The 25,000-nt window shown below is 40.3% G+C and overlaps 1 protein-coding gene and 1 long non-coding RNA gene across 4 annotated transcripts in view; one reads left to right on the plus strand and one right to left on the minus strand.

Annotated features, from left to right (window-relative positions):
- The window catches only part of LOC135095785 (uncharacterized), a 15,182-nt gene extending 6,438 nt beyond the window's left edge, over positions 1-8,744 (plus strand). The window contains exons 2-3 of one of the 2 annotated variants that reach the window (XR_010264502.1): positions 1,648-1,815; positions 5,845-8,744. This is a non-coding gene — a long non-coding RNA (uncharacterized LOC135095785). The remainder of the gene's footprint in view (positions 1-1,647; positions 1,816-5,844) is intronic. The other variant, XR_010264521.1, reaches the window with a different exon arrangement.
- On the minus strand, positions 319-23,714 carry LOC135095613 (organic cation transporter protein-like). Of its 2 annotated transcripts, XM_063996587.1 has the most exons (13): positions 23,353-23,713; positions 21,548-21,651; positions 21,304-21,403; positions 17,343-17,451; positions 17,117-17,217; positions 16,755-16,900; positions 15,839-16,007; positions 10,492-10,627; positions 10,144-10,217; positions 8,890-9,149; positions 5,770-5,954; positions 1,608-1,750; positions 319-1,136 (listed from the first exon to the last, which is right to left on the minus strand). In XM_063996587.1, the coding sequence occupies exons 1-13, from the start codon at positions 23,385-23,387 to the stop codon at positions 1,103-1,105; spliced, it is 1,596 nt and encodes a 531-aa protein (XP_063852657.1). In that variant the 5' UTR covers positions 23,388-23,713; the 3' UTR covers positions 319-1,102. The 2 variants fall into 2 exon arrangements, with proteins under 2 accessions (XP_063852657.1, XP_063852744.1); XM_063996674.1 differs by lacking the exons at positions 17,117-17,217; positions 17,343-17,451 and having other exon boundaries at positions 23,353-23,714.
- Between the last annotated feature and the right edge of the window lie 1,286 nt (positions 23,715-25,000).

A 25,000-nucleotide genomic window follows, 5' to 3' on the forward strand; every position in this document is an offset into this window, starting at 1 on the left:
TATATATATATATATATATATATATATATATATATATAATGATGTCATCACACAATACGATAAAGAGAACTGGATAATTTTAAAGAATAAAGAGAAAGTTTTTAAGAAAATACAAAATGCAGTAACTTGCCATGACTTTTAACCAAACATGCGTGAAAGAGAATCTCTTGCCGATATACAGTCTTAATATATATATATATATATATATATATATATATATATATATATATATATATATATATATATATATATATATATATATATATATATATATATATATATATATATATATATATATATATATATATATATATATATATATATCACAGTGTATATCTAAATCCAGACAATTTGTAAAGTGAGTGAACTTTTCAGCCATTAAGTGAATTGCCTAGTTCACCCAGTAAGTTTAGAAATTAGCTATAAATTGCAAACAATTTACAGTGACTGAAATTCTGATAGACTTTCTTTGCATGTTGGCTGAAATGAATCCTGTTGTGGAAATTTCCTCTTGTATCACATATTTATCAACGTATTTTTGGTTTATGGTGTGATTTGTATATAAATTGTAAAGTTAAATTAAGAATCAATTAAGGTTGATATAGTATAAACTAAGTATTTGTTCCTACTGCAAATGAATTAGGATTGGGGATGTGCGGATTGTGGGTAGCTATTATTTCTGACGTGGCAAATCGTGAACTAAGCTCTCTGCTCGACCCATGCAGTCGGGAACAGTCGGCAGTCAGCCGTCCACCAGTACAATTCTCCGCCCTTCTGTAGTCCTCACTTGTAAATTTCCCTAAATGGTTAAGAACCTAGAAGGCCGGAAAGCTGCACGCCAACAAATACTCTGTCTTTGCTACGAAAACACGGCCAGCCACTGGGCTTGGAACGCCCAGTGTTACCGACTCGCCAGTTGCTACCGTTCCCTGCTAGTCACGTGTACCACAGGTAGGTCATCAGTTATTTATAATTATATCTAGCTATGCTTTCTGTGTTAGTGTGTTAGCTGGGAGATTACAGGGTCAGTGAAGGTCTAAAATTGTTCCCACATCTGGTATGGGTAATCAGCCAGTTTGCCTGAGGTGATGATGGTGGTTGTCTAGACTTCTACACTGTTGCTGCTCGACATCCACCTGCAGGAGGACCAGCAGTGTGACAGCTCCCGGAATGGAGTGAATACAGGAGTTAAGCATTCATATACAAACATGAATCTTCAAAATATGTACAAATAGGCATACAAATATATAATAGGAATTGGAATGTTCAGATCAGTTCATAAATTCCATCATTCTGCTGAAAGCAGAACATCGCAGTTTTACACACAGCAAAGACTTTAGGCTTCTGCAAATTACTCGTAACTTTATGGGAGCAACGTGTCTCATTCACTCAGTGATCATCCACGCGACCTTCCTGTCATCCTCCATCAGCAAGGAATTTGTAATTAGCGAATTTGTAATTTTCATCACGAGGATAAAACTTAATGCTAAGTCCTTCCTTCTTCATAATTATGGAGGATACAAATCTCTCTCTCTCTCTCTCTCTCTCTCTCTCTCTCTCTCTCTCTCTCTCTCTCTCTCTGCCAACCACAGCAGACAACTACGTACTTCCTTCTCCACAACTTGTCGAGATCCTCCACGGTTTCAGGGAGTGGTTCCCCAACAGTCTCCGGGAGGATTGCCAGCAAGAAACACGCTGCCAAGGAGGTCACTCCAAATAGGACTGACGGTAGCCAGGGAAACGCCACGGCCTGAGGAGAGGAGAGGAGATAGATGGTGGGCTGTGCAGTTACACCAAGCAGTGACGTCACAGGGTGTAATGAATTTCATGTCTATAAACTGAATGGAAAATAATATATAGACTAATGGACTGCTTTGAATAAAGACCTCCTCGAAGACCCAGAATTAGGGATGTGATATGTGGAATTAATTGTCTAATTCAAGGGATTTTTCTTAGTACAGCTGTACTTACACTCATTCATTTGCTGTTTTTTTTTTTCAATATTTATATGTTACTACTGTTTCTTAAACTATGTTTTGTTGCTATACCAGCTGCAACGTACACCCCCCAAAAAATCTCTAAATTTATAGCAGCTGCATTCTGTTAGTGGGTTACAGCTTCCTGGCTTTCCTTCCTTTTAAAAACAATTTCCCTCCTTCCAGTTCCAACCTTTTTCCTCTTAATCTCTAGTTTCCTATCTCTAAACTCGAAACTCCTTCCTCTTGGCTCCAACATTCTTTCTCTTACGACGTACTCTTCCTTTTTTTTTTTTTTTTTCTAAACTACAACCTTCTTCGTCTTACATAACTTTAACCTCATTTTAGCTCAATTCCAGATTTTTCCTCTTAATTAAGCTTAACATCTTTCCTCTTGACCTCAACCTCTCTCTCTCTCTCTTAATAATAGTTAACTCTTACTTCCCACTTCTTGATGGACGTGTAGGCCTCCTGCCCAAACTCTAGTAAAATAAAATCCTGTTTCAGTAAGGAGTAAATAACCTAAACAAAAGAACAAGTCTTTGGAGAGCAGAACATAACATATGAAATAAGACTGGGGCAATATACCGTCCTATCAGGGGGAGGAAGTAGATTCCTGACAAAACCATAATTACTCCCAGTGAGGTTTCAAACACTGGACCGGTTTCGTACTGGATCAGGGGATGCTGTAAACTTATCAATGACTCAGATGTGATCCCACTGAACGTTTCCTTTTGTGCTTCAGAACATAAGGGGGCAGTCACAGCCTGCCCGCTCATGAGAACTCTCTTCCTTCACACAACTCTACATGTACTTAGCATATGCACGCCCTTCATTAAAAAAAAAATAATAAAAATAAATAAATAAAAAAAAAAATAAGTATGGCGGCTCCTACATCAGTCGGAGAGTTCCCATCTAGGGATGACAGCACAAATGTCCCTAGGTCGGACTGCTCTTCTGGTATCGACCTAAAGTGTCTTGGCACCTCTCCCTCAACGTTTTCTTCATTAACTTCTGCAAAATTTGCGGCCTTAGATCTAGTTTTCAATCTGAAGAACGTCACCTTTCCTCTGCTAAACCTCATCTCATTTTCCAAACCGACACACAGGTGTCTGAGGCAACTGACAGTAACCGCTACCCTATTCCCTCCTAATTTCTCCATCATTATTTTCAATCCAATGTTGTATGTTAGGTCTATGTGAGCAACGACCTAAATTGCTCTTGTGCCTACACTCTTGAATGTTACGAAATTTTCACCTTCTGGCTACGACTACAGAGTCACTCTCAAACTAAATTTTTCTGTGCTGCATACATCTCATCTAACTATAAAAAAAACTTTGAATATTTAACCTGAAAAGTGGAGCACATCCTGACTCTTCCCTTTCTCAGAGATCTCCATTCTTAGAGACTTCAGTATTCACCACCAGCTTTCGCTTTCCTCTCCCTTCACTGACCAGCCTCGTGAACTAGCCTTTAACTTTGCTATCCTTCACGACCTAGAGCAATTAGTGCAGTAACCTACTCATATTCCTGACCGTCTTGGAGATATGCACAACATTCTTGACCTTTACCTAATCGCTAACCATTCTGCTTATGCTGTCACTGTCTTCTCCTTTGTGCTCCTCCAGTCACAACCTCATATCTATTTTATCCCATCGTTCCAATTGTTTCTCAGGATTCCCCAAAATGGAGGTTCTCTGGCGTTTTGCCTCTGCTAGTTAGGGGACCTGAGGTGGTATTGTTCAGATTTTCCTTCGAATGACTACTGCTTCCGTGACAGAGACCCCGTCTCTGTGTGCTAAGCGCATAACAGAGGTGATAGAATCTTGCTCTAAATCTTCCAAACCTTGGATTAACACAGTCTGTTGTGCTAAGCGCATGATACAAAGGTGGCTCACAAAAGGTACTTGAGCCTTCCATGACATAAATCTCGTGCACATTATATTCCTGCCAGGAACCATGTCAAATTTGTTCTCCAAGTAAACAGAATCTTCTTCGTCAACAGAAGATGTCGATATCTTTCGAGATATAACTTACCTCGTGACTTCTGGCCACTAATTCCCACCCACACACACAAAAAAAGAACTTTTTACGTTTCCCTCCTTTATTTCAACTGATGGCACCACTGCTATCTATCTATCTCTGAAGCTGATATATCTGCTCAAACATTTACTAAAACCTCTACCTTGGATGATTCAGAACTTGCTCCTTCCTCTCCTCCACCTTCCGACTATTTCATGCTAGCCATTAAGATCCTTTGTAATGATGCTTTCCATGCCTTCAGTGGCCTAAAGCCTCGGAAGGCTTATCGACCTGATGCGGTCCTTCCTATTATTCTCTAAAACCGTGCCTCCGTGCTTGCACCTTGCCTAGTCGAACTTTCCACTTCTGTTTTTCAACATCTACTTTTCTTTCTTGCTGGAAGCTTGCCTACATTCATCCTGTTCCTAAAAAGCGTGACTGCTCTAATCCCTCAAACTACCGTCCTGCCTCTAAAGTTTTTGAATCTGTCCTCAATAAGAAGATTGTTAAACATCTGTCACTTCACAACCGTATATCTGATCGCCAGTATGGCTGCTTCCCTGGCGATTTTCTGTCTTTCCTTACTGAATCTTTTTAGGTGATTTTGGTGAGACTTTCGCTGTTGCCGTAGACGTATCGGAAGCTTTTGATGGAGTCTGACACAAAACTTCCTTCCTACGGCTTCTATCCTCTCTGTAACTCCTTTTCAAGTTTTCTTTCTGACCTTTCTGTTACTGCTGTGGTAAATGGTCACTGTTCTCCCGAGTCTATTAACAGTGGTGTTCCTCAGGGTTCTGTCCTGTCACACAGCCTCTCCTGTTATTCATCAGTGATCTCTGCCAAACTTCATGTCCTATCCATTCCTACACTGATGATACCACTCTGCATTTTTTAATATCTTTTTCTTAGAAGTCCAACCCTTAAGGAATTAAGGAACTCACAACACACACACACACACACACACACACACACACACACACACACACACACACACACAACGCCTGACTTTAGATCTCTTTCTCTCTCTGATTGTGGTAGGATAAACTTAATATTGTTCAAAGTCTCACAAAGTCATTTCCTCCATCTATCAGCTTCAGATACCCTATTCTTCACTGACACTCAAGTGTGTCCCTCTTCTACATTGAACATCCTCGCACATCTCACCCCTAGCTGAAACAGCTTCTCTGAAGTCGGGGTAGTTTTTCTTATCCTCCACGCTACAGTTGCTAATTCTGTACAGGGGTCTTACCTGTCCATGTATGGAATACGCTTCTCATGTGAGTGGATGGAAGTCCACTCATGCTGCTTTTCTAGACAGGGTGGAATGCAAAGTAGTTCATCTTACCAATTTTCTTATAACTGAATGTCATCAGCCTCTCTACCATCGCCACAATGTTTCATCACTTGATAGCTTGTATGGTTCCTATCATGTTAACTGCTCTTATCTTGTTAAATGAATGCCTCCCTTTCTCCTGTGGCCTCGCTGCACAAGGCTTCTGTACACCTTTCTGATGCAAAATTAACCAGCATTTTGAAGCACTCATTCCTCTTCTGTTAAACTCTAGAACTCCCTGCTTGCTTCTGTATTTCCTTCTTTCTATGACTTTAAGACACTTATTCTCTAATTATCTTTTTGACTTCTCTGAAGGGGCTGGCACTCTAGTGGGCCTTTTTTTTCGAATTTTTGTTTTCCTTGGGCAGTGTCCCTGAATACTGTCCTCAATGCTAACATCTCTCACACGATCCCTTCCCTCGTTCCCCCTCGTCTCACCAGTAGGCTAGTGATGTAGGGTGCGATGCACTCGCCAAGACTCGCCGATACTCGAACTACGCCCTTGCCTTGCAGACGGACCTCGGTGGGCTGCAGCTCTGCCTGATAGACCACGAGGATCATGTACGCCCCGCTGACTGTCAGTTTTCCCAGCATGGCTAGTGTCAGCACCAGCCACGACATATCTACGAGATGGAAGAAACGTGAGTGCTGACGCAAATGAAGGGAACAGAGATATTGTGGAATAAGAAGCAACAACAGCAGCAGTAGTAACAGTAGTAGTAGTAGTAGTAGTAGTAGTAGTAGTAGTAGTAGTAGTAGTAGTAGTAGTAGTGCTTAGTAGCAGTAGCAGTATCAGTACTTAGTACTACTACTAGTAGTAGTAGTAGTAGTAGTAGTAGTAGTAATAGTAGTAGTAGTAGTAGTAGCATCAGCAGCATCAGCAGCAGCAGCAACAACAACAACAACAACAACAATAACAGCAGCAGCAGCAGCAGCAGTGGCATTATTATCATTAGTAATAGTAGTAGTAACAGTAATAACAGTAGTTGTAGTAATAATAGTAGTAGTAGCAGCAGCAGCAGCAGTAGTAATAGTAGTAGTAGTAGAAGTAGTAGCAGCAGCAAAAGGGAGTATGACAGAACAAGTCTTTCAGTTTTGTGATACAGGTTTCTTCATTCCGCTGGGTGGAGTTGAGGGATAACTTGTAAAAATTGTGACGGTGTTTCACATATGGTTTCTCAATATCAACTCAGCCAATTCTCTTGAAACTTGGTATTTATCGTGTATTCTTGAAATGCTCAATAAATGAACATGTCAAATCTGAATATACGCTGCATATGCGTAAATGCCTCATAACAACTCATGAATCAAACCTGACTTTAATAAGGTGATCAAACTGAAATTTGGTGAGTATTATGGGCTGACAACGCTTACACGAATGAATATGCAAAATTCATATTCCTTCTGCGCATGCTCAAACCACCGGGTAAAACGTGGACAAAATAAATAACGTCGAGTTTTCTGCAACTTTAACCCACTAAATTTAGCTTGAGAGATGTACAATACAGTGCAGACTCAGGTCACTGGGGATGCCGACAGATGAGTTAATGGGGGTGTACCTCACCTTCATCCTCCCCAAACTCATGTACGCCTCCCCAGCGTGGTCCTCCTCCCTCACACACACTCAACAGCTACAGCTAGAGAGTGTGCAGAAAAGGGCGTGCAGGGTCATCCTTGGCCCTGCCTACACCACCTATGAAGGAGCCCTGACCACCCTGAGTCTGTCCAGACTATCCACCAGGCACCGAGAGGCTCTGGAGAAGTTTGGAAAGGGACTACTGCATCATCCACGTCTCAGACCCATGCCGCCGCCTGACGCGCCTCGCCCAGTCCGTGCCACCAGACACCACAACAAGATAAAGCCCCTAAAGGCGCCGCGCACGGACCGGTACAGACTCAGCGCGATTCCCTCCATGGTGCGAGCCATCAATCAATAGTCCCTTCTAGATTAGACTTACCTTTAGGATTAATGTTAAGTATTTCCCCACCCCCTTTGTACATTTTCAGTTTTTTTTTTTTCTTTTATGTAGGAAGGACACTGGCCAAGGGCAACAAAAATCCAATGAAAAAATATGCCCACCGAAATGCCAGTCCCATAAAAGGGTCAGAGCAGTGGTCAAAAATTGATGAATAAGTGTCTTGAAACCTCCCTCTTGAAGGAATTCAAGTCATAGGAAGGTGGAAATACAGAAGTAGGCAGGGAGTTCCAGAGTTTACCAGAGAAAGGGATGAATGATTGAGAATACTGGTTAACTCTTGCGTTAGAGAGGTGGACAGAATAGGGGTGAGAGAAAGAAGAAAGTCTTGTGCAGCGAGGCCGCGGAAGGAGGGGAGGCATGCAGTTAGCAAGATCAGAAGAGCAGTTAGCATGAAAATAGCGGTAAAAGACAGCTAGATATGCAACATTGCGGCGGTGAGAGAGAGGCTGAAGACAGGCTGTTAGAGGAGAGGAGTCGATGAGACGAAAAGCTTTTGATTCCACCTTGTCTAGTAGAACAGTATGAGTGGAACCCCCCCCCAGACATGTGAAGCATACTCCATACATGGACGGATAAGGCCCTTGTAAAGAGTTAGCAGCTGGGGGGGGGGATGAGAAAAACTGGCGGAGACGTCTCAGAACACCTAACTTCATGGAAGATGTTTTAGCTAGAGACGAGATGTGAAGTTTCCAGTTCAGATTATAAGTAAAGGACAGACCAAGGATGTTCAGTGTAGAAGAGGGGAACAGTTGAGTGTCATTGAAGAAGAGGGGATAGTTGTCTGGAAGGTTGTGTCGAGTTGATAGATGGAGGAATTGAGTTTTTGAGGCATTGAACAATACCAAGTTTGCTCTGCCCCAATCAGAAATTTTAGAAAGATCAGAAGTCAAGCGTTCTGTGGCTTCCCTGCGTGATATGTTTACCTCCTGAGGGGTTGGACGTCTATGAAAAGACGGAAAAGTGCAGGGTAGTATCATCAGCATAAGAGTGGATAGGACAAGAAGTTTGGTTTAGAAGATCATTAATGAATAATAAGAAGAGAGTGGGTGACAGGACAGAATCCTGAGGAACACCACTGTTAATAGATATAGGAGAAGAACAGTGACCGTCTACCACAGCAGCAATAGAACGGTCAGAAAGGAAATTTGAGCTGAAGTTACAGAGAGAATAGAAACCGTAGGAGGGTAGTTTGGAAATCAAAACTTTGTGCCAGACTCTATCAAAAGCTTTTGATATGTCCAAGGCAACAGCAAAAGTTTCACCAAAATCTCTAAAAGATAATAATAAACCGTTTATTATTATTATTATTATTATTATTATTTTTTTTACACACACACACACACACACACACACACACACACACACACACACACACACACACACACACACACACACACACACACACACACACACACACACACACACACACACACACACACACACACACACACTATGAACCTGCTACTATCTACAGTAGTACCTGGGCAATGAAATAGTTTGCAGCATTAGGCTCAGGTTTGAGACATACACATATCTCGATCTTGCTCAGGCCTAATGGCACAGTAATACGAGAACCAACCTTTGGGAATGATGACGGTTGAGAGAATGCAGGCACCGCATACAAAGAAGCTGACGATGAGGGGCACTTTTCTCCCCCAGCGGTTGATGATGGGCGCCGAGAGGGTGTAGCCGGGTATCTCCATCAAGCCACCCATCACCATGTATATGAAAGGGTTGTGGCTGAACACGCTGCCGCCCACGTTGAGACCCGTGAACACTAGCGTGGTTATGATATAACAGGTAGCGAGGATGATGGTGACTCTTCTAATGATAGGAGTACTGCGAGGAGAGAGAGAGAGAGAGAGAGAGAGAGAGAGAGAGAGAGAGAGAGAGAGAGAGAGAGAGAGAGAGAGAGAGAGAGAGAGAGAGAGAGAGAGAGAGAGAGAGAGAATCTTTACTATTGTAATCATGTGTGAACATCATGTTCCCAACAGATGTTAGAGAATTTTCAAAATGTATTTCACGGCGGCGTGGCGCTTTAATAAATCCTGCAAAACAATAACTACTGAGGTAAGCGTGCTAATTCACGCACGCACACAGACACGCACGTGGTTTATAGTCATTTGGCAGATGGTACTCAGGTCATATGATGGTCGAGTCAGATGATCATCAAGGCAGAAAAGACGGAGTCCAAATAGGCCTCAGGACGTTTAGTACTCTGGTCACTTGGTATTCAAACCACTTGGGACACAAAATGTTTCTAGTCTCGGACGTCTTGAATACAGATTTGGCGAAGGTAGAATGTAGGTCCACCCATAACGTCCACCGACCCATCCACCCACTCAGGCACCAACCTACTGAACCACATACACCCTCAATCTCAACCACATCCACCTATCCACCCATCAACTCAGCCACCCACCCATCCATCGAGCCACTCACTAAATCACATCCATCTACCCATCCACCTCCTCATCCATTGGCCAGCGATCCACTCACACCCACCCACTGAACTACATCCATCCATCCATACGCACACGCGCACTCGCACGCACGCGCGCACGCGCACACACACACACACACACACACACACACACACACACACACACACACACACACACACACACACACACACACACACACAACTGCAGCTATCTAGCACCAGTTTGCTTAACCAATATGGGAGAGAGAGGACTAACTATTAAACCATGCAGAAACATCATCTTTCCATGAATATTAGAGTGTTACCAAAATTCATTTCACTGCGGTGAGGCGTTTCAATCATCAACTTTCCGGCTAAAAACGGTACAACAATGTTATTCAGATAACTTACCTGAATATTTTTGGCGACGTACACCCTGTTTTGATCATCTTTCCCTCTTCCGCATTCGGCATGGGCTCCTGAGTCTGTGAGATTTTGGGTGTTTAAAGAAAGACGTGTGTGTGTGTGTGTGTGTGTGTGTGTGTGTGGGGGGGTGGGGGGCGGGGTGAGCTCTTGGTATGTATAGGGCGAGAGTGGTGGGAAAAAAGAATGTATGGCATGGGTGTACATTGATAAGATAATGGCAATCTTTTTTGGCAAAGAATAACCGAGAATGAATAACAAATTCACTAAAAGTTCCCTCTCTTTTTGTATTCTTCAACGCCATCTGAAGGATACACATTCAGAGCAGCGTCTCACCTTCTGCAGCACCGTTAATAGATGCTCCTCAGACGGCAACTGAACCTGGTTGATGCGAGCCGCCCGCTGCACCACCCGTCGCGCCTTTTCCTTCTTTCCAGTCACCAGCAACCACCGTGGTGACTCATCAAACAGACTGGGGAAGTATGGAGAGATCTAGAGATCCACACACACACACACACACACACACACACACACACACACACACACACACGTCGAAGGAAACATATGCAGGGGGAAATTTTATACTGAAAACGAAATTAAATGATTGCTATACTTCACTATCACTAATGATGATGCTTTGTCACAGCACACATCTGAAAAATAAGGAAGATAAACCTTTTATTGTTGAAAAGTCAATTAATTGTTTGGAAAATTTTTCACTTTACCTGAACTTGAAGGTAATCATAGTTTCCAAGTTAACAACCAGTGCCGGGAATCTCTTCCAGCGCTCAACAGTTCTAATATTGAATTAAGTGTTATATGTCGGAGGAAAAGGAAGCCTCGCGAATTCGATGTGTATGTCGGTGGAGGATATTTTTGACTCGATTAAGGTGCTGTCCGATGCTCACGGATGAGGTAAGCATGAAAGATCTTTTCTGTTGGTGTCTAATTTGAGAGACCTTGCAGTGAAGATTCTGTGCCAACTAACTCTTGTTCAGAGTACCTCCTGTACTAGCGTGGTGTCTGTCTTGAAGTAATGTAATGGAGACCAGCGTTACTGAGGTGTTCCTAGCCAGGTTCCTGACCACAGTGACAGACCACAGAGAGACTGCTTCAACTATCCCAGGACTTGAAAGACCATGTGTTCAAAGCATACCCTGGGGCCTCAGAGGAGTTGATGTCGCTGATTGAAAGAAGATCTACAGCTGGAAATCTGCATGAAATAAGCACACATATGTGATCTTCAGGAAGCTCTATCCTGTATCCTGGAGTTCAAGTCTATAAGGAACAGCGCAAGTAGATTCAAGACAGTCAAGATGGAAGCTAACTGCCAGGCATAGCCAGACTGAGAAACAATCAAAGAAGAGCAACATGAGGCCATTCAGGGGGAAATGCTGGAACTGCGAGCAACCACGGCACAAGATAGACTGCAGTTGTACTGACCTGGAATACAATGAGCCCCAAATAATCTTGGGTCCCGACATCATGATTCTGACATGTAAGGCGCTGGTTCTCCCGGTCATGGTGTTCGATCCTTGGACCATGCACTGACCTGTGGAACTAGAGCATGGTGTGCCTGGACAAGGAGCCACCAGCTCACCTGGAGAAACTGTTGAAGAGGTATCTGGTGATGTGTTTTCAATAGATAACTTAGATGTGGGGAACACGTGGGCCACAGGCTCTACAGGACAGTACCGTGAACACTGCGGCTGGAGTTGAAGATGAGAGTGAGAGGTCAGTAGGGGTGATCAAAAAGTAATGACAGTTGAAGTCGTAAAATGAAAACCATGAGTGTTGGGAGAGAGGGGAGAGAGAGGAATGGAGTGTTACCTCTCCTGACATGCTTGAACCTGTCGTCGCTTTGCTGGGTTGTCTTTTCTTGTTGCACTGTACAAATACGCCAGTCTTGCTTTTGTTTTTTGACCACAAACAATGGATTTCTCGAAAGAAGGCTGTAGATCCTACATTTTCACTAGGTGGAAACAGAGGAAGAAGGCACCATAGATCCAAGGGGAATTGTTGTATACAAGGCCGTCCAGACGATTGAGCACAGCTCGACGGGCACTGCCCGTAAACGAGCAAAGCCCACAGTCACAACTGTAGTGTTGTCCACACGGTGCTGAACTGGTCCAGTCAAACCCGGACTCAGCCAGAGCATATGGTAGTTCAGGCAGGACCTGCATAATGTGTCTAGTACGATAACTACCAGTATGGTGGCCACCAAGAAGAATCGGAAGAAGAAAGCACTATATAGCATAATAATTGCTGTGTATGAAAAAAAGAAAACAGACATGCAAAAAGATAAATGATGCAAAGGTTGGCAAATTAAAAGAAGAAAATTAGGAAAATCATGTGACTAAATTACGTGAATTAGAAGCTGGAAATAGAAACGACTTCATAAACTACATGAGAATGGACCTGAATACATTCCATGCTCTTCTAGACAAAGTGACCTTCTTTATAAGCAAGCAGGATACCGATTTCGCATTCCAAAGGCAAGGATGTTGCCGATAAAGTTCTATCAAATGTAGAAGAAGAGGTCTCGACCACTGATCCATAGAGGGAGCAGAGACAGACATGTCTGTCAAACAGTAGAGTGAACAATGACAACCTCTGCCCATTGCCTCCATAGGAAGTCTCGCGTGTCTGGCAGCGACGTCATACTACCGGCCGCAAGCAATGTCTGGTGATTTCGATAAACAACCAACACAGGCACTTTGCCCGTGTTTTAGCGGGAACAAACGGTAAACTTGCAAACTGCTCGTTTGTGCACGGGGGCAATGCTCGATCGTCTAGACGGGCCTTAAGTTTATCCTGAATCTGGTTCATCACTGGAAACCGCTGCCCGCTGGATTCGTGCTTTCGCATCGAGAAAAAAAAAACTGATCTGGAAGATGACCAACAATCTGGATGCCCTCGGACATTCATGACCGAAGTAATAACGGTCCATGCGGGGTTTATCATTGACGAAGATCAGTTGTAATTCTTCGACTCTTATCTTGGAGCTTGGCGTCAGTTATGGGAGTGCACATGACATCGTGTATGAACACTTGGGGGTGAGGAAGAAGTGTGCTTATTGGATACCCCATTTGTTGATGGAAGATCAAAACAACGAATGGGTGCGGATTTGTCGTTTATGCAGAGTAGAATTTGAACCAAATAGTTCAAAACGGTTTCCGGATGTTGCCCCTGGAGATGAGTGTTGGATTTCTTTCTTCACCACCCGAGACAACCTGTCCAACATGGCATGGTTGGGTGATGAAGAGCCTCGACCTCAGATTCTGAAGGGGGGATTTCGAAGACGGGAGCGCCTTTTCACCATTTTCTTCAATTCTCAAGAACCAGTGTGCGTGGATATGATGCCTCAGCAGTCTACTATCACAGCCCAATACTGCATTGACCAGGTCGTTCCGCTAGTCCCGGCGCATCAGACAAAATCTGCAAAAACCTGCTGTCTATTGTTGCAGCACGACAATGCAGAACCCCACAAAGCTGCCCTCACTGTGAAGTACCTGGAGCACCAAGGAATCTCCCTTCTTACCCACCTACCCTAATCACCTGACCTAGCTCCATGTGACTTTTGGTTATTTCCAAAGATTAAATCTGCGATAGCTAGAAAACAGTTTGATCACATCCAAGACCTCGCATAAACAGTCAATTCAGAGCTTCGAGGTTTCCTTTCTTCTGAGTACCGTGCCTCTTTCATGAAGTGGCGAAGCAGGATGGAACGGTGCATAGAGGTGGGAGGCGAGTACTTTGAAGGAATGTAGACCCTGTTTTGATTTTCCTTTATACCATCAAAAAATATACTGTCACTGTCATTACAATTACATCACCCCATCGTACAGAGAGGAGAAACCGAGACCACCGCCTCATGCCAGGTCACCACGCTTCAGGAGGAAAGTTTATTGACCGCATTATTTCTGCTAGTGAGGAGTCCTCCTAAATTCAACGTTTATACTATTTTTTTTTTACCTTCCTTAAGGCCTGTCCAGCCCCAGGAAACACCGTTTTAGGAAACAATGTTTGCAAACAGTTTGCAAATTGTTTCCAAACAGTTTGCAAACAGTTTGGAAACTGTTTCCTAACAATGTTTCCTGTCCAGACCTCATTTGTCGTCCTGTCTTGGATGAGAGTAGAAGCTGTTGCAGCAGCCTCTGTATTTTACTTGAAGCTTTTGATAAATTCATGAAAAGGCAAGGCAAAAAAAAAAAAAAAAAAAAGTGATGGGTGAGGAAATTTTTAGAAAAAGGAGCCTTTTATGGTGACTTTCTTCTGGCGGACTGAGAGTAGATGGAGCAGATTTCACTAAATTTTCTTCGGATGTCCACGAGTGGCTTTGGAATACTTTTAAGGATGTGGCTCCCACAGACTAAAATTTCAGATTTTACAATGACTAATTTCTTAAATCTTGACAAAAGATCAAATTTCCGATCTCCAAAAATTACTGACAATCTGGCAATATTACTAATTCATTATCACAGCCACACACACACACACACACACAATGTTTCTCATTCTGGATGGGAAAGAAATACACGTGAAAAATTGTCTCCAAACAGTTTGCAAACAGTATGCAAACATTGTTTCCAAACAATGTTTCCTGTGGTGCACCGGCCTTTGCTGTCTGTCCCTCCAACATGCCATTGTTGATAATCTTATGCGCTATATATTATAGCAAGGAGTCATTGAGGAGTCTGAATTCTGAAAGGAATTCATGTTGTATCCTTGTCTATGAAATATGATACATATCGTACTGTCATTGACTTCCACAAGGTCAACGTGTTACAATTCTTAATGAGTATCCTTTGCCTGTGCAAGGGCAAGGAGTGGGAAGGAGTGAGGCTGTTAGCAAATCAGCTGACTGCTAGTCAGTCACATACAGATCCCGCTGAGACAGAGACAATGAATACATTCAGATTGTATTTCATAACTTGAAGTAATGTGGAGTGTGTGGGTAATGGATATGGTGTTTTTCTGCAATGGTAAGGTTTTCAAGGCTTCTGATTGGATGATGAGGCTGGGCTCTTCTTCCCTTAATGTAGAGCGCTTCTAGGATAGTAAGGTGCTTGTCGTCGGAGCAATCAGAAGCCTTGAAAGCCTTACCCACCACGAGAACAGCAGCCCTGCAGAATAGCCAGTCGCAAGCCGCTACACCGAGCGCTGCAGGCAGTGGACAGCTACTCATTCTTTCCCCAAACATTGAGAGTGAAGCTTCCCGACACAGCCACTGAAGAAGGGTCACTGAACCGAAATCGCGATATGACAGAGATGACACACCATAAAATGTCATCACACAACACACGAAAGAGACAATTAAAAAAAATAAATAAATAAAGAGAAAGTCCTTAAGAAATTACAAAATGCAAAACTTCCCATCACTTTTAATCATGTTTAAAAGAGAATCTCCTGCCCATATACACCATTAATATATATATATATATATATATATATATATATATATATATATATATATATATATATATATATATATATATATATATATATATATATATATATATATATCGTATGATTCGTCATTGACAAAGTGTAAGAACAGAAAACCAAGCTCTTTCTTGGTTTCTTTCTTTCTCTAGCCGTCCATAGATACTGGATGTCAAGAAGTGTGGCAAATGGTCCTGAAGAGACTAACTTAAGAAAACATCGTCCAGACATCACTCACTATATGAAGACATAGATGAACAGGAAAGGAACGGAGATAGCGAAGTTGAGCCACCGCCAGTCCCGGATGAGATAACCCAAGCCACCGTACACCATGGTGCCCAGGGCCCAGGGCAGGCCCATCAGGATTCCCACCGTAGATCGCTTATTTATCTCGCACACTTCCATGGCTGCCAAAATGAAAGCATAAACTTTTCTAAGATTATGCTCTTGCAGCACCTTGTCTATGGCTGGTATGAAGTACAGCAGCACATGGGCTATGTTGAAATACAAGCATAATATGACTCAGTATTATCAGACACAAGGTTGTGACGTTAATAAGCAGTGACAACATTACTAGCATTTCAAAGGGAGGTTTAACATTTAAATAATCTGGTCGTTACCCACTTTTGATACATGATCCTTATCCATGGCCCCCTTCCATAACCCTTGATGACAGTGACTGTCTACAATCCTACACTCTTTTAACTCCACAGAGAAACCACTCACTGTAATTTTGTCCATTCAAAATACTTTTCCTTTTTTTTAGTATTAACAAAAGGAATTTTTACTTTTCATTTGCTGAATCTCATATACTGTAGTCATTAAAATATTCCTAAAGAAATAATGTAACGCACATAAAATAATTTGCATACCGGATTTCACACAGTAAAAAAAGTAGTATGACGTCCATTGTAGAGCGGTCTGTGCCTCAGTTAATGGATCTTCCGCGGAGCCATGGCCCCAGGCTAAATGTTACTCACTATTGCTGAACCTTCTGCTATGACTACAAGTGAACTGAATAACAGTGGTGATAAGGTTTAAAAGTTAAATGTTGACATCTTTAGACAGCACACACGTGGCAGGATGGGCGACGCCCTGTGCACCATCAGTATCATGGACCTTGACGGGAGAAACAAAACAACTGGGTGACTCACCAAGTAAATACAAGGTGGCGTTGGTCAATGCTCCCATCAGTGCGCGAAAGGCCAGAACCATACTGAAGGTGGGAAGGAAACTCATGGCTATGTAGAGGACGCCCAACGGCACGTGGGTCAGCACTACTACCACCTTTCTTCCGTACCTGTAACATCAAGAGCTTGGTCACACTTCCTTCCTTTAAGAAGAATGAATGGACAAATAGTAAGACTCCTCAGGGCTCTCACTCACTCACTCACTCTCTCTCTCTCTCTCTCTCTCTCTCTCTCTCTCTCTCTCTCTCTCTCTCTCTCTCTGTTAGTGAATGAAGGGTATGTGGAAAACAGTCGCAGATGAACTTGGCGTTGCCGCACCACAGTACCTGTCGGCGAGGTAGCCCCACAGCAGACAGAGCACGGAGAGGAAGCTGAAAATGCTATGGTAGGTGGCGCGTAGGTAGGCTCGACCGCATACCAACTGGAACTGTAAACACAGTAAACATTAGATCACGGCTGTTGTGAAGCCAGTCCTCAGACTCCCCGTGCCCTGCCCCGCTCCATTCATGAAGAAGCTTTTGGCTATGCCTCTTTCCACACTCATCCACTCGCCTCTGAGGTGAGGGTGTTGCTGAAGACAGACGTATCAAAGTGCCACTCAGTACAGGGCTCCTGTACTTCCGCTCCGTCCTCTGTTATCCCGACATATGTGCACGAATCCCTGAAAATCCAGGTGACCACAATGACTGAAAGTGCCAGCCCAAAAAGAGCCCAAAAGAATCTTTAAAAAATTACTAGAAATCTCATGAAATCTCCATCATAGAAAAAAAAAGTCACAGGCAACAGAAAATAAAAAAAAGTAAGTATGGAGTTCTAGAGTTCACCAGTAAAAGGGATGAGAGACTAGGAATATCTCTGCATTAGGTAGATGAACAGTGTGAGTGGAACCCCTGACATAAATGTAAAGAGTGCTTCATGCATGAAAGGAAAAAGACCCTGAATTGATAATGGCAGAGATGGCTCAGAACACCTAACTTCACGGAAGCTGTTTTAGCTAGCGATGAGATGTGAAGTTTCCTGTTTAGATTATTAGTGAAGGACTGGCCGAAGATATTCTGCGTAGAAGAGAGGGACAGTTGCTTGACATTTAAGAAGACGGGGTAGTTATTGGGAAGATTGCATCTGATAGATGGAGGAATTGAGTTTTTGAGGCATTTTAAGTTTGCTTTGCCCGAATAAAAATTTTTTAGAAAGATCAGAAATCAGGCGTTCTGTGGCTTCCCTGCATGAATTATTTATTTTCTGAAAGGTAAGACGTCTAGGGAAAGAAGTGGAAAAGTATAGAGTAGTATCATTACCATAAGAGTGGATAGGAAAGTTAGTATGATTTAGAATAGAGTCGGTGATAGGACAGAAATCTGAGCAATAGAATGGTCTGAGAGAAAACTTGAGATGAAGTTACAGAGGATAGAAGCCTTAGGAGGGTAATTAAGAAATGGAAACTGTACTAGAATCTATCAAGTGCTTTCGATATATATATATATATATATATATATATATATATATATATATATATATATATATATATATATATATATATATATATATATATATATATATATATATATATATATATATAGGACATCAGTGAAAGTCACCAAAATTCCTAAAAGAGCATGACCAAGATTCAGTAAGGAAGGCCAAATCACCAGTAGAGCGGCCATGACGGAGCCCATACTAGTAATCAGACTTTTGATGTTTAAGAATCTTTCTGTTGAGGATAGATTAAAAAAAGAAGAAATAGCACGGCCGCGTGAAGGATTAGAGCGGTCACCCTTTTTAAGGAACCGGTTGAATTTAACCAAACTCTAAGGAAGAAATACAGACATATATTGACAAATAGAGTTGGAAGAATTTTGCCAGGCAAAGTGCGAGCATGGATAACAATAGCAGGGATCAGATCTTGTATTCCAAAAATTAAGGTTAGTAAGGGCACAGAAAACATCAATAAAAAGAAACTTAGCAGGAAGCATGAATAGTCAAGATGTGATGGAGAAGGAGCAACAAGCCCTGGATCATCAAAAGTTGAATTTTTAGCAAGCGTCTAAGTGAAGAGTTCAGCTTTAGAGGTAAATGAGATGGCAGTGATACCACCTGGTTTAAGGAGAGGAAGGAAAGATGAGGAAAACTTGTTGAAGTTATTTTTGGCTAGGTGCCAGAATTAACGAGTTACTTTAAATATAGAAAATACTGATATTTTCTGTTGATGAAGGAGTTTTTGGATACTTGAAGATCAGTCTTGACGTGATTCCGTTGTGAAATGGAAGGCCACCTTTCTATTATGGACAGCACGAGAGCAGCTTGATTTAAACCATAATCAAGTACTTAAATAAACAAAGATTTTTTTTTGACACAGTTAGAGTAGTTAATATACAGCACCGACATATTTAGTCTGAGAATGACTTTGAAGTTTAAGCCAGATGTGTAAAATTCAGACGACCCAAGAGAGTGGGCAGAAAAGCAAGTTATATCGGTCGGTACTCACATACAGGCAACAGTTACCTTTGGACTGAAAGTGAGAATAGAGAAAGTAGGAGGGAAGGGATTACTGTCAGAAGCCTTAAATACATAAATTTCGGTGAAGACAAGATGAGGCTAATTAGAGGAGAGGTGGTGTTCCACAGATTGAAAATTACATCTAAGGCCGCGAATGTTGCCTAAGTTAATGTAGGAAAGTTGAAGGGAGGATGGGGATGAAGACACAGGGTCAATACCGGAAAAACAGACCGACCTGGGGTATTTCTGATTCTCTCCCCAGATAAGAACTCCGAGGCTGGATTCATTGCATCTATGCACTACATGCATAGATGCATGTAGTGTTGTGTGGAGGAAGAGAGTTGTTTGTAGAGGGCAGGTTGTGACTGATTCCTTTTGTTGTGAACCGCAATGGGAATCGTTCAGGAATGTCAAAGATGGATCAAAGGCAAGTTCATAGCAATAACTATTGCCAGTGCTTATGAGACTTCCATGTGAATAATCACGGTTTTGACAAATGTCTATTGCTTCCTGCTATTGGAGGGCTTGATTTATGCCCAGCTACCTACGACTGTCTCTGAAGATCCACGTTTGCATTATTAAAGACCTCATCAAACATTAAGAAAAATTCATCAAGGGAAGGTCAGTGAAATCTACTTTTTCTAAAACAGATAGATTATGATCTCCATTTTCTTTAATTGTAGAAAATTATGATCTTCATCTTGGTTTAAGGAAACAATTCGTTGTTAAATCATTTACTAACCTGCTGTTAATAATAATAATAATAATAATAATAATAATAATAATAATAATAATAATAATAATAATAATAATAATAATAATAATAATAATAATAACCATAGTAATAATAATAATAATAATAATAATAATAATAACAATAATAATAATAATAATAATAATAATAATAATAATAATAATAATAATAATAATAACAATAATAATAGTAATAATAACAATAATAATAATAATAATAGTAATAACATTATTATTATTATTACTATTATTTAGTTATTATTATTATTATTATCATTTTTATTATTATCATTATTATTTTATCATCTATACATTAATACGCATTTAACTCCGTGAATCACACCTTGGTAACATCGTATCTACACATTTTGAATAAGTGCTCTACACCTCCTCATTCCTCTCTTCTTCTCCTCCTCTTCCTCTTAAGTATATATATATATATATATATATATATATATATATATATATATATATATATATATATATATATATATATATATATATATATATATATATATATATATATATATATATATATATCGAACGTTTTGACAGTTAAATGATCATAGCATGGAATATCCACGGGTCTAGAGAGAGAGGGAGATGTGTGAGAGTGAGAGCGAGAGTAGGTGAAGAATTTGGATTAAAAAAAATAAAAGGTGAGAGAGAGAGAGAGAGAGAGAGAGAGAGAGAGAGAGAGAGAGAGAGAGAGAGAGAGAGAGAGAGAGAGAGAGAGAGAGAGAGAGAGAGAGAGAGAGAGAGAGAGAGAGAGAGAGAGAGAGAGAGAGAGAGAGAGAGAGAGAGAGAGAGAGAGAGAGAGAATTGGTTGAATTATCATACCATGGTACATGCACAAGTCGCTTATCTTTTATATATTTTTAACATGCTAACATTACACACTTCCGGTGTACACATTAACTACTCTTGCAATAATAATAATATATCTATCTTTAATAGTAATAGTAATAATAATAATAATAATAATAATAATAATAATAATAATAATAATAATAATAATAATAATAATAATAATAATAATAATAATAATAACAATAATAATAATAATAATAATGTTATTATTATTATTATTTTCATTATTATTATTATTATTATTATTATTATTATTATTATTATTATTATTATTATTACTAATAAAGATAGATATTTTATTATTTTTGTTGTTGTTGCTGCTGTTACCGTTGTTATTATTAGTGTGTGTCTGAAATTGTAAGATACTTCGGTTATTTCTGAAATAATTTCTTACTCTGAGACGCTGGTGGCGTTGTCTGGGGGCAAGCACGTATAGTCGAGGGCCGGCGCCATGTACACGAAGCTCAAGCTCTGTGTCGCCCACACGAAGTACGCTGTGAATACCAAGAGCTGATTAAGGGGAAGTCACGTGATACACATGTCATAAATCTGACCTCTACGTATGGTAATCAATGGAAAGGAAATATTCCTTATAAAGTTTCCATGTGTGAGATTCATCTGTTCATTTGTCAACTCACCGAACGAATTAGCTAGAAAGTATAAAGCATTCCATCTGCCAGTCCCAATGTGAATGAGGAGGTCATCAAAATTCTCGATGTTTTTCATGCCGGCGGCCGAGCACCTGTTTGAAGAAGAAGACGTGAGATGCCTGATGTGTTTTCTATGAACAAATGAATAAATAAATAAACTTCACACACACAAACATACACACACACACACACACACACACACACACACACACACACACACACACAGACAATTACACATAATTCTACCTCATGAGGTCAGTCCGCGGTCAATTTTTTTACACTGCACGTCGTCCCTGCAACATTTTCCTCCCTCGTGGTTTTCGTGAAATAGAAACGCCTGAGTGTCCAAAAAGGAATGAAGAGAAGAATCCCTAACGTAAGCTGAAGACATCTTGACTACAGTGAAAAGAAAAGTAAATACAGCTAGGACGCATTACGTGCTGAACAATAGTTGCTCAAACAGTTTCAGAAATGCAACCCAAGGGTGTAAAAAAAAAAAAAAAAAAAGTAATATAGACATAAAACTAAATTGGGAGGTGAGAAAACTTTGCTGGTGTAACCTGGGATGACAGAGATGACTGAAGATGGCTAAGAAAGGCCTTTATACTTTAGTGCACATGTAAAAGCTAGTGACGATGATAATAATGATGAAATATTTGTCAAAACTGGTAGCAATAACGCTCTTTATTGCTAAATTAAATAAACGATTATCTCAAATCCATTTCAAGCTGACGTGAAAATAGCGGTAAAAGATAGCAAGGGATGCAACATTGCGGCGATGGGAGAGAGCTGAAGACAGTCAGAGAAGAGGAGCTGATAAGACGAAAAGCTTTTGATTCCACCCTGTCTAAATGAGCGGTATGAGTGGAAAACTGGTCTAAAACAGTTGGATTTGTTTCCAATCTGGTTTCAGCATTTGATAGAATACAATAGACAGTACGCCTAGCATGTTTATCATTATAAAATGTTTATTACATTAATAACGAATAAAATTATGGCAAAATTCAGTATGACAAGGTAAAAAAAGTAAATAAATAACTGGTAACCGATAACCGATAAATCAACGTCAAAAAATCCGATACTAGCGATAATGATAGTGATATTTGAAATAAAAAAAAAATCAATTAATCCAGATCTTTATCTTAGAAAACTTTATCTTAGAAAAAAAAAATTAAATCCATTGTTTACCCCGTGTCTTCATTAATGTACTAAAGTATTGTTTTAAGTAAAAATAACCACATTTGATTCTGAACGTTTAAATCTTAAACATGCTCATGTTTCAAAAACTAAAATGATCGATTATTGCTAGTTGCAACCAAAAGTATCGGCGATACCGATGAATCGATAACACGGAAAAAACAATTATCGGATAACCGGTAACCCGATATCGTTATCGCGATAATTCATCACGATAACGCCCACCTGTGGAGATGAGTATTGGCGAGGTCACCTACACCACATGTACTCTGTGTGTGTGTGTGTGTGTGTGTGTGTGTGTGTGTGTGTGTGATTTAATTATTTAAAGCAGATGATACAACAAAACTGTCAGTGATGGTTTCTTGTCGTTGCTGCACGTGCTTGTTCTTATATATATATATATATATATATATATATATATATATATATATATATATATATATATATATATATATATATATATATATATATATATATATATATATATATATATATATATACTTAATAAAAAGATTCCTGTTCAAATGACAGCAATGTAAGAAGTATTTGACCTTTCGTCAGCGGCGCCTCTTATCTTCCCAGGCTAAGCCACATACCTGGGCGGCTGGGGTTTTGTGGTCTCATTAGGCATTAACGCTGGTCATGCCGCTCCCTTTCCCATGTTTCAGGTGAGTAGCCTTTTGCCCGCGTACAATTTTACAAGACTGTATACTTGTCACTCACTGTCTTCTGATCAAGTGTTCAAGTGATGAGACATTTATTACAGATGATGAAGGAATGATTTTTCATGTACTCAAAGGCAGTAATTTGCGTGTTGGTAAAGAAATTATGAAACACTGTAAAATGCACACTTTCCGCTGAAAATAACCATTCAGCAGCAGGCCAGAAGCTTGATCCCCTGACGTGCTCCATCCAGGAGAGGCTTGGGTCTGTAAACGTTCGGGAATAGTTTGTGTTCGCTAGCATAGCACATGGCCATGCTGACAGTAAAACATGTAATTTACTTAACTTTATATCGTTTGTTAAAAAAAGAACAACGATGTCCCCTTTTGTGTGAACAGGAGAGTGCTTGATGCGGCACGCGTGTCGTCTGTACTGTACGTGTGTAAATCTTGACTGAACGGTGACCACAAAGCAACTGAATCTCAAGCTGTGAATTGCGATCATCTGTCGTGATTGGCTAATAAGTTGCCAGGGGTCGCTGGCTGTTTTAAGGGATATATATATATATATATATATATATATATATATATATATATATATATATATATATATATATATATATATATATATATATATATATATATATATATATATATATATATATAGGAAATAGAAATACTTTGATTATTCGTATTAAAACGATGCCGCTTTGTGCACACGAATATGTAATGCACTAGAGCCTAAGTTTTACTGTTTAAGAAGAATTTGCGAGTGAGATGGCAGAGCAAAAATGCAAATGATAAAATAAGAACAGGATGTGAAACTGATATAAAGAAAGTGATACAGGACAGAGAGATGATGGTTGAGACATGTAGAAAGAATACCAGAAAACAGAACACCTGGAAGATTTATGAATGGAGAGGTGGGAAGAGTAAGATCGAGAGGAATGCCAAGAACTACACGGAGGAGACCAGTGAGGGAAGCAGCTGAAGGGAAGACTCGGAGACAACCGACTCTTTTGACTAAACACAGCAGAGCATGGTCAGAATTTAAACCTTCCTTCCTTCTCCTTCTACACCTCCTTGTCCTCCTTCTCCTCCTCCTCCTCTTCCTCTTAAGTATACATATCAAACGTTGAAATAGTAAAATTTTTATGCAGTGGTATATCCACGGCTCCTGCTCGTATATATTAGTGCACTATATATATATATATATATATATATATATATATATATATATATATATATATATATATATATATATATATATATATATATATATATATATATATATATATATATATATATATATATATATATAGTACTAGGTATGTGTTTCAATACAAATGTAGATGTGACCTAAGAATATTATCCACAATTAAATTCTTGTCGGGGCGACAAGCGACAGCTACCGAACCCTGTCGGATGTATCGCCCAACTCCAGCCAAAGGCTGAAGAAGACAACGTCCCAAAACTTACATCCTCCTTCACCTCAAAGGCTGTAGTTTCCGTAGTCATTCTCCACTAGCATTAAGATTTTTAAGGCGTAAGTACCGTCTTGATTAAAATGTGAGGATGAGTC

Source organism: Scylla paramamosain, chromosome 1 (genome assembly GCF_035594125.1).
Source record: "Scylla paramamosain isolate STU-SP2022 chromosome 1, ASM3559412v1, whole genome shotgun sequence".
Taxonomy (NCBI): Eukaryota; Metazoa; Arthropoda; class Malacostraca; order Decapoda; family Portunidae; genus Scylla; species Scylla paramamosain.

Excerpts from the sequence above, each read along its gene's own strand:
- LOC135095613 (XM_063996587.1), bottom strand. The coding sequence starts at position 23,387 with ATGCCTAATGAGACCACAAAACCCCAGCCGCCCAG. Across the intron at positions 16,008-16,754 it reads CGCCACCTTGTATTTACTTG|CCATGGAAGTGTGCGAGATA; the intron begins GTGAGTCACCCA and ends TCATTTTGGCAG. Across the intron at positions 9,150-10,143 it reads ACGTCGCCAAAAATATTCAG|TACTCCTATCATTAGAAGAG; the intron begins GTAAGTTATCTG and ends CTCTCCTCGCAG.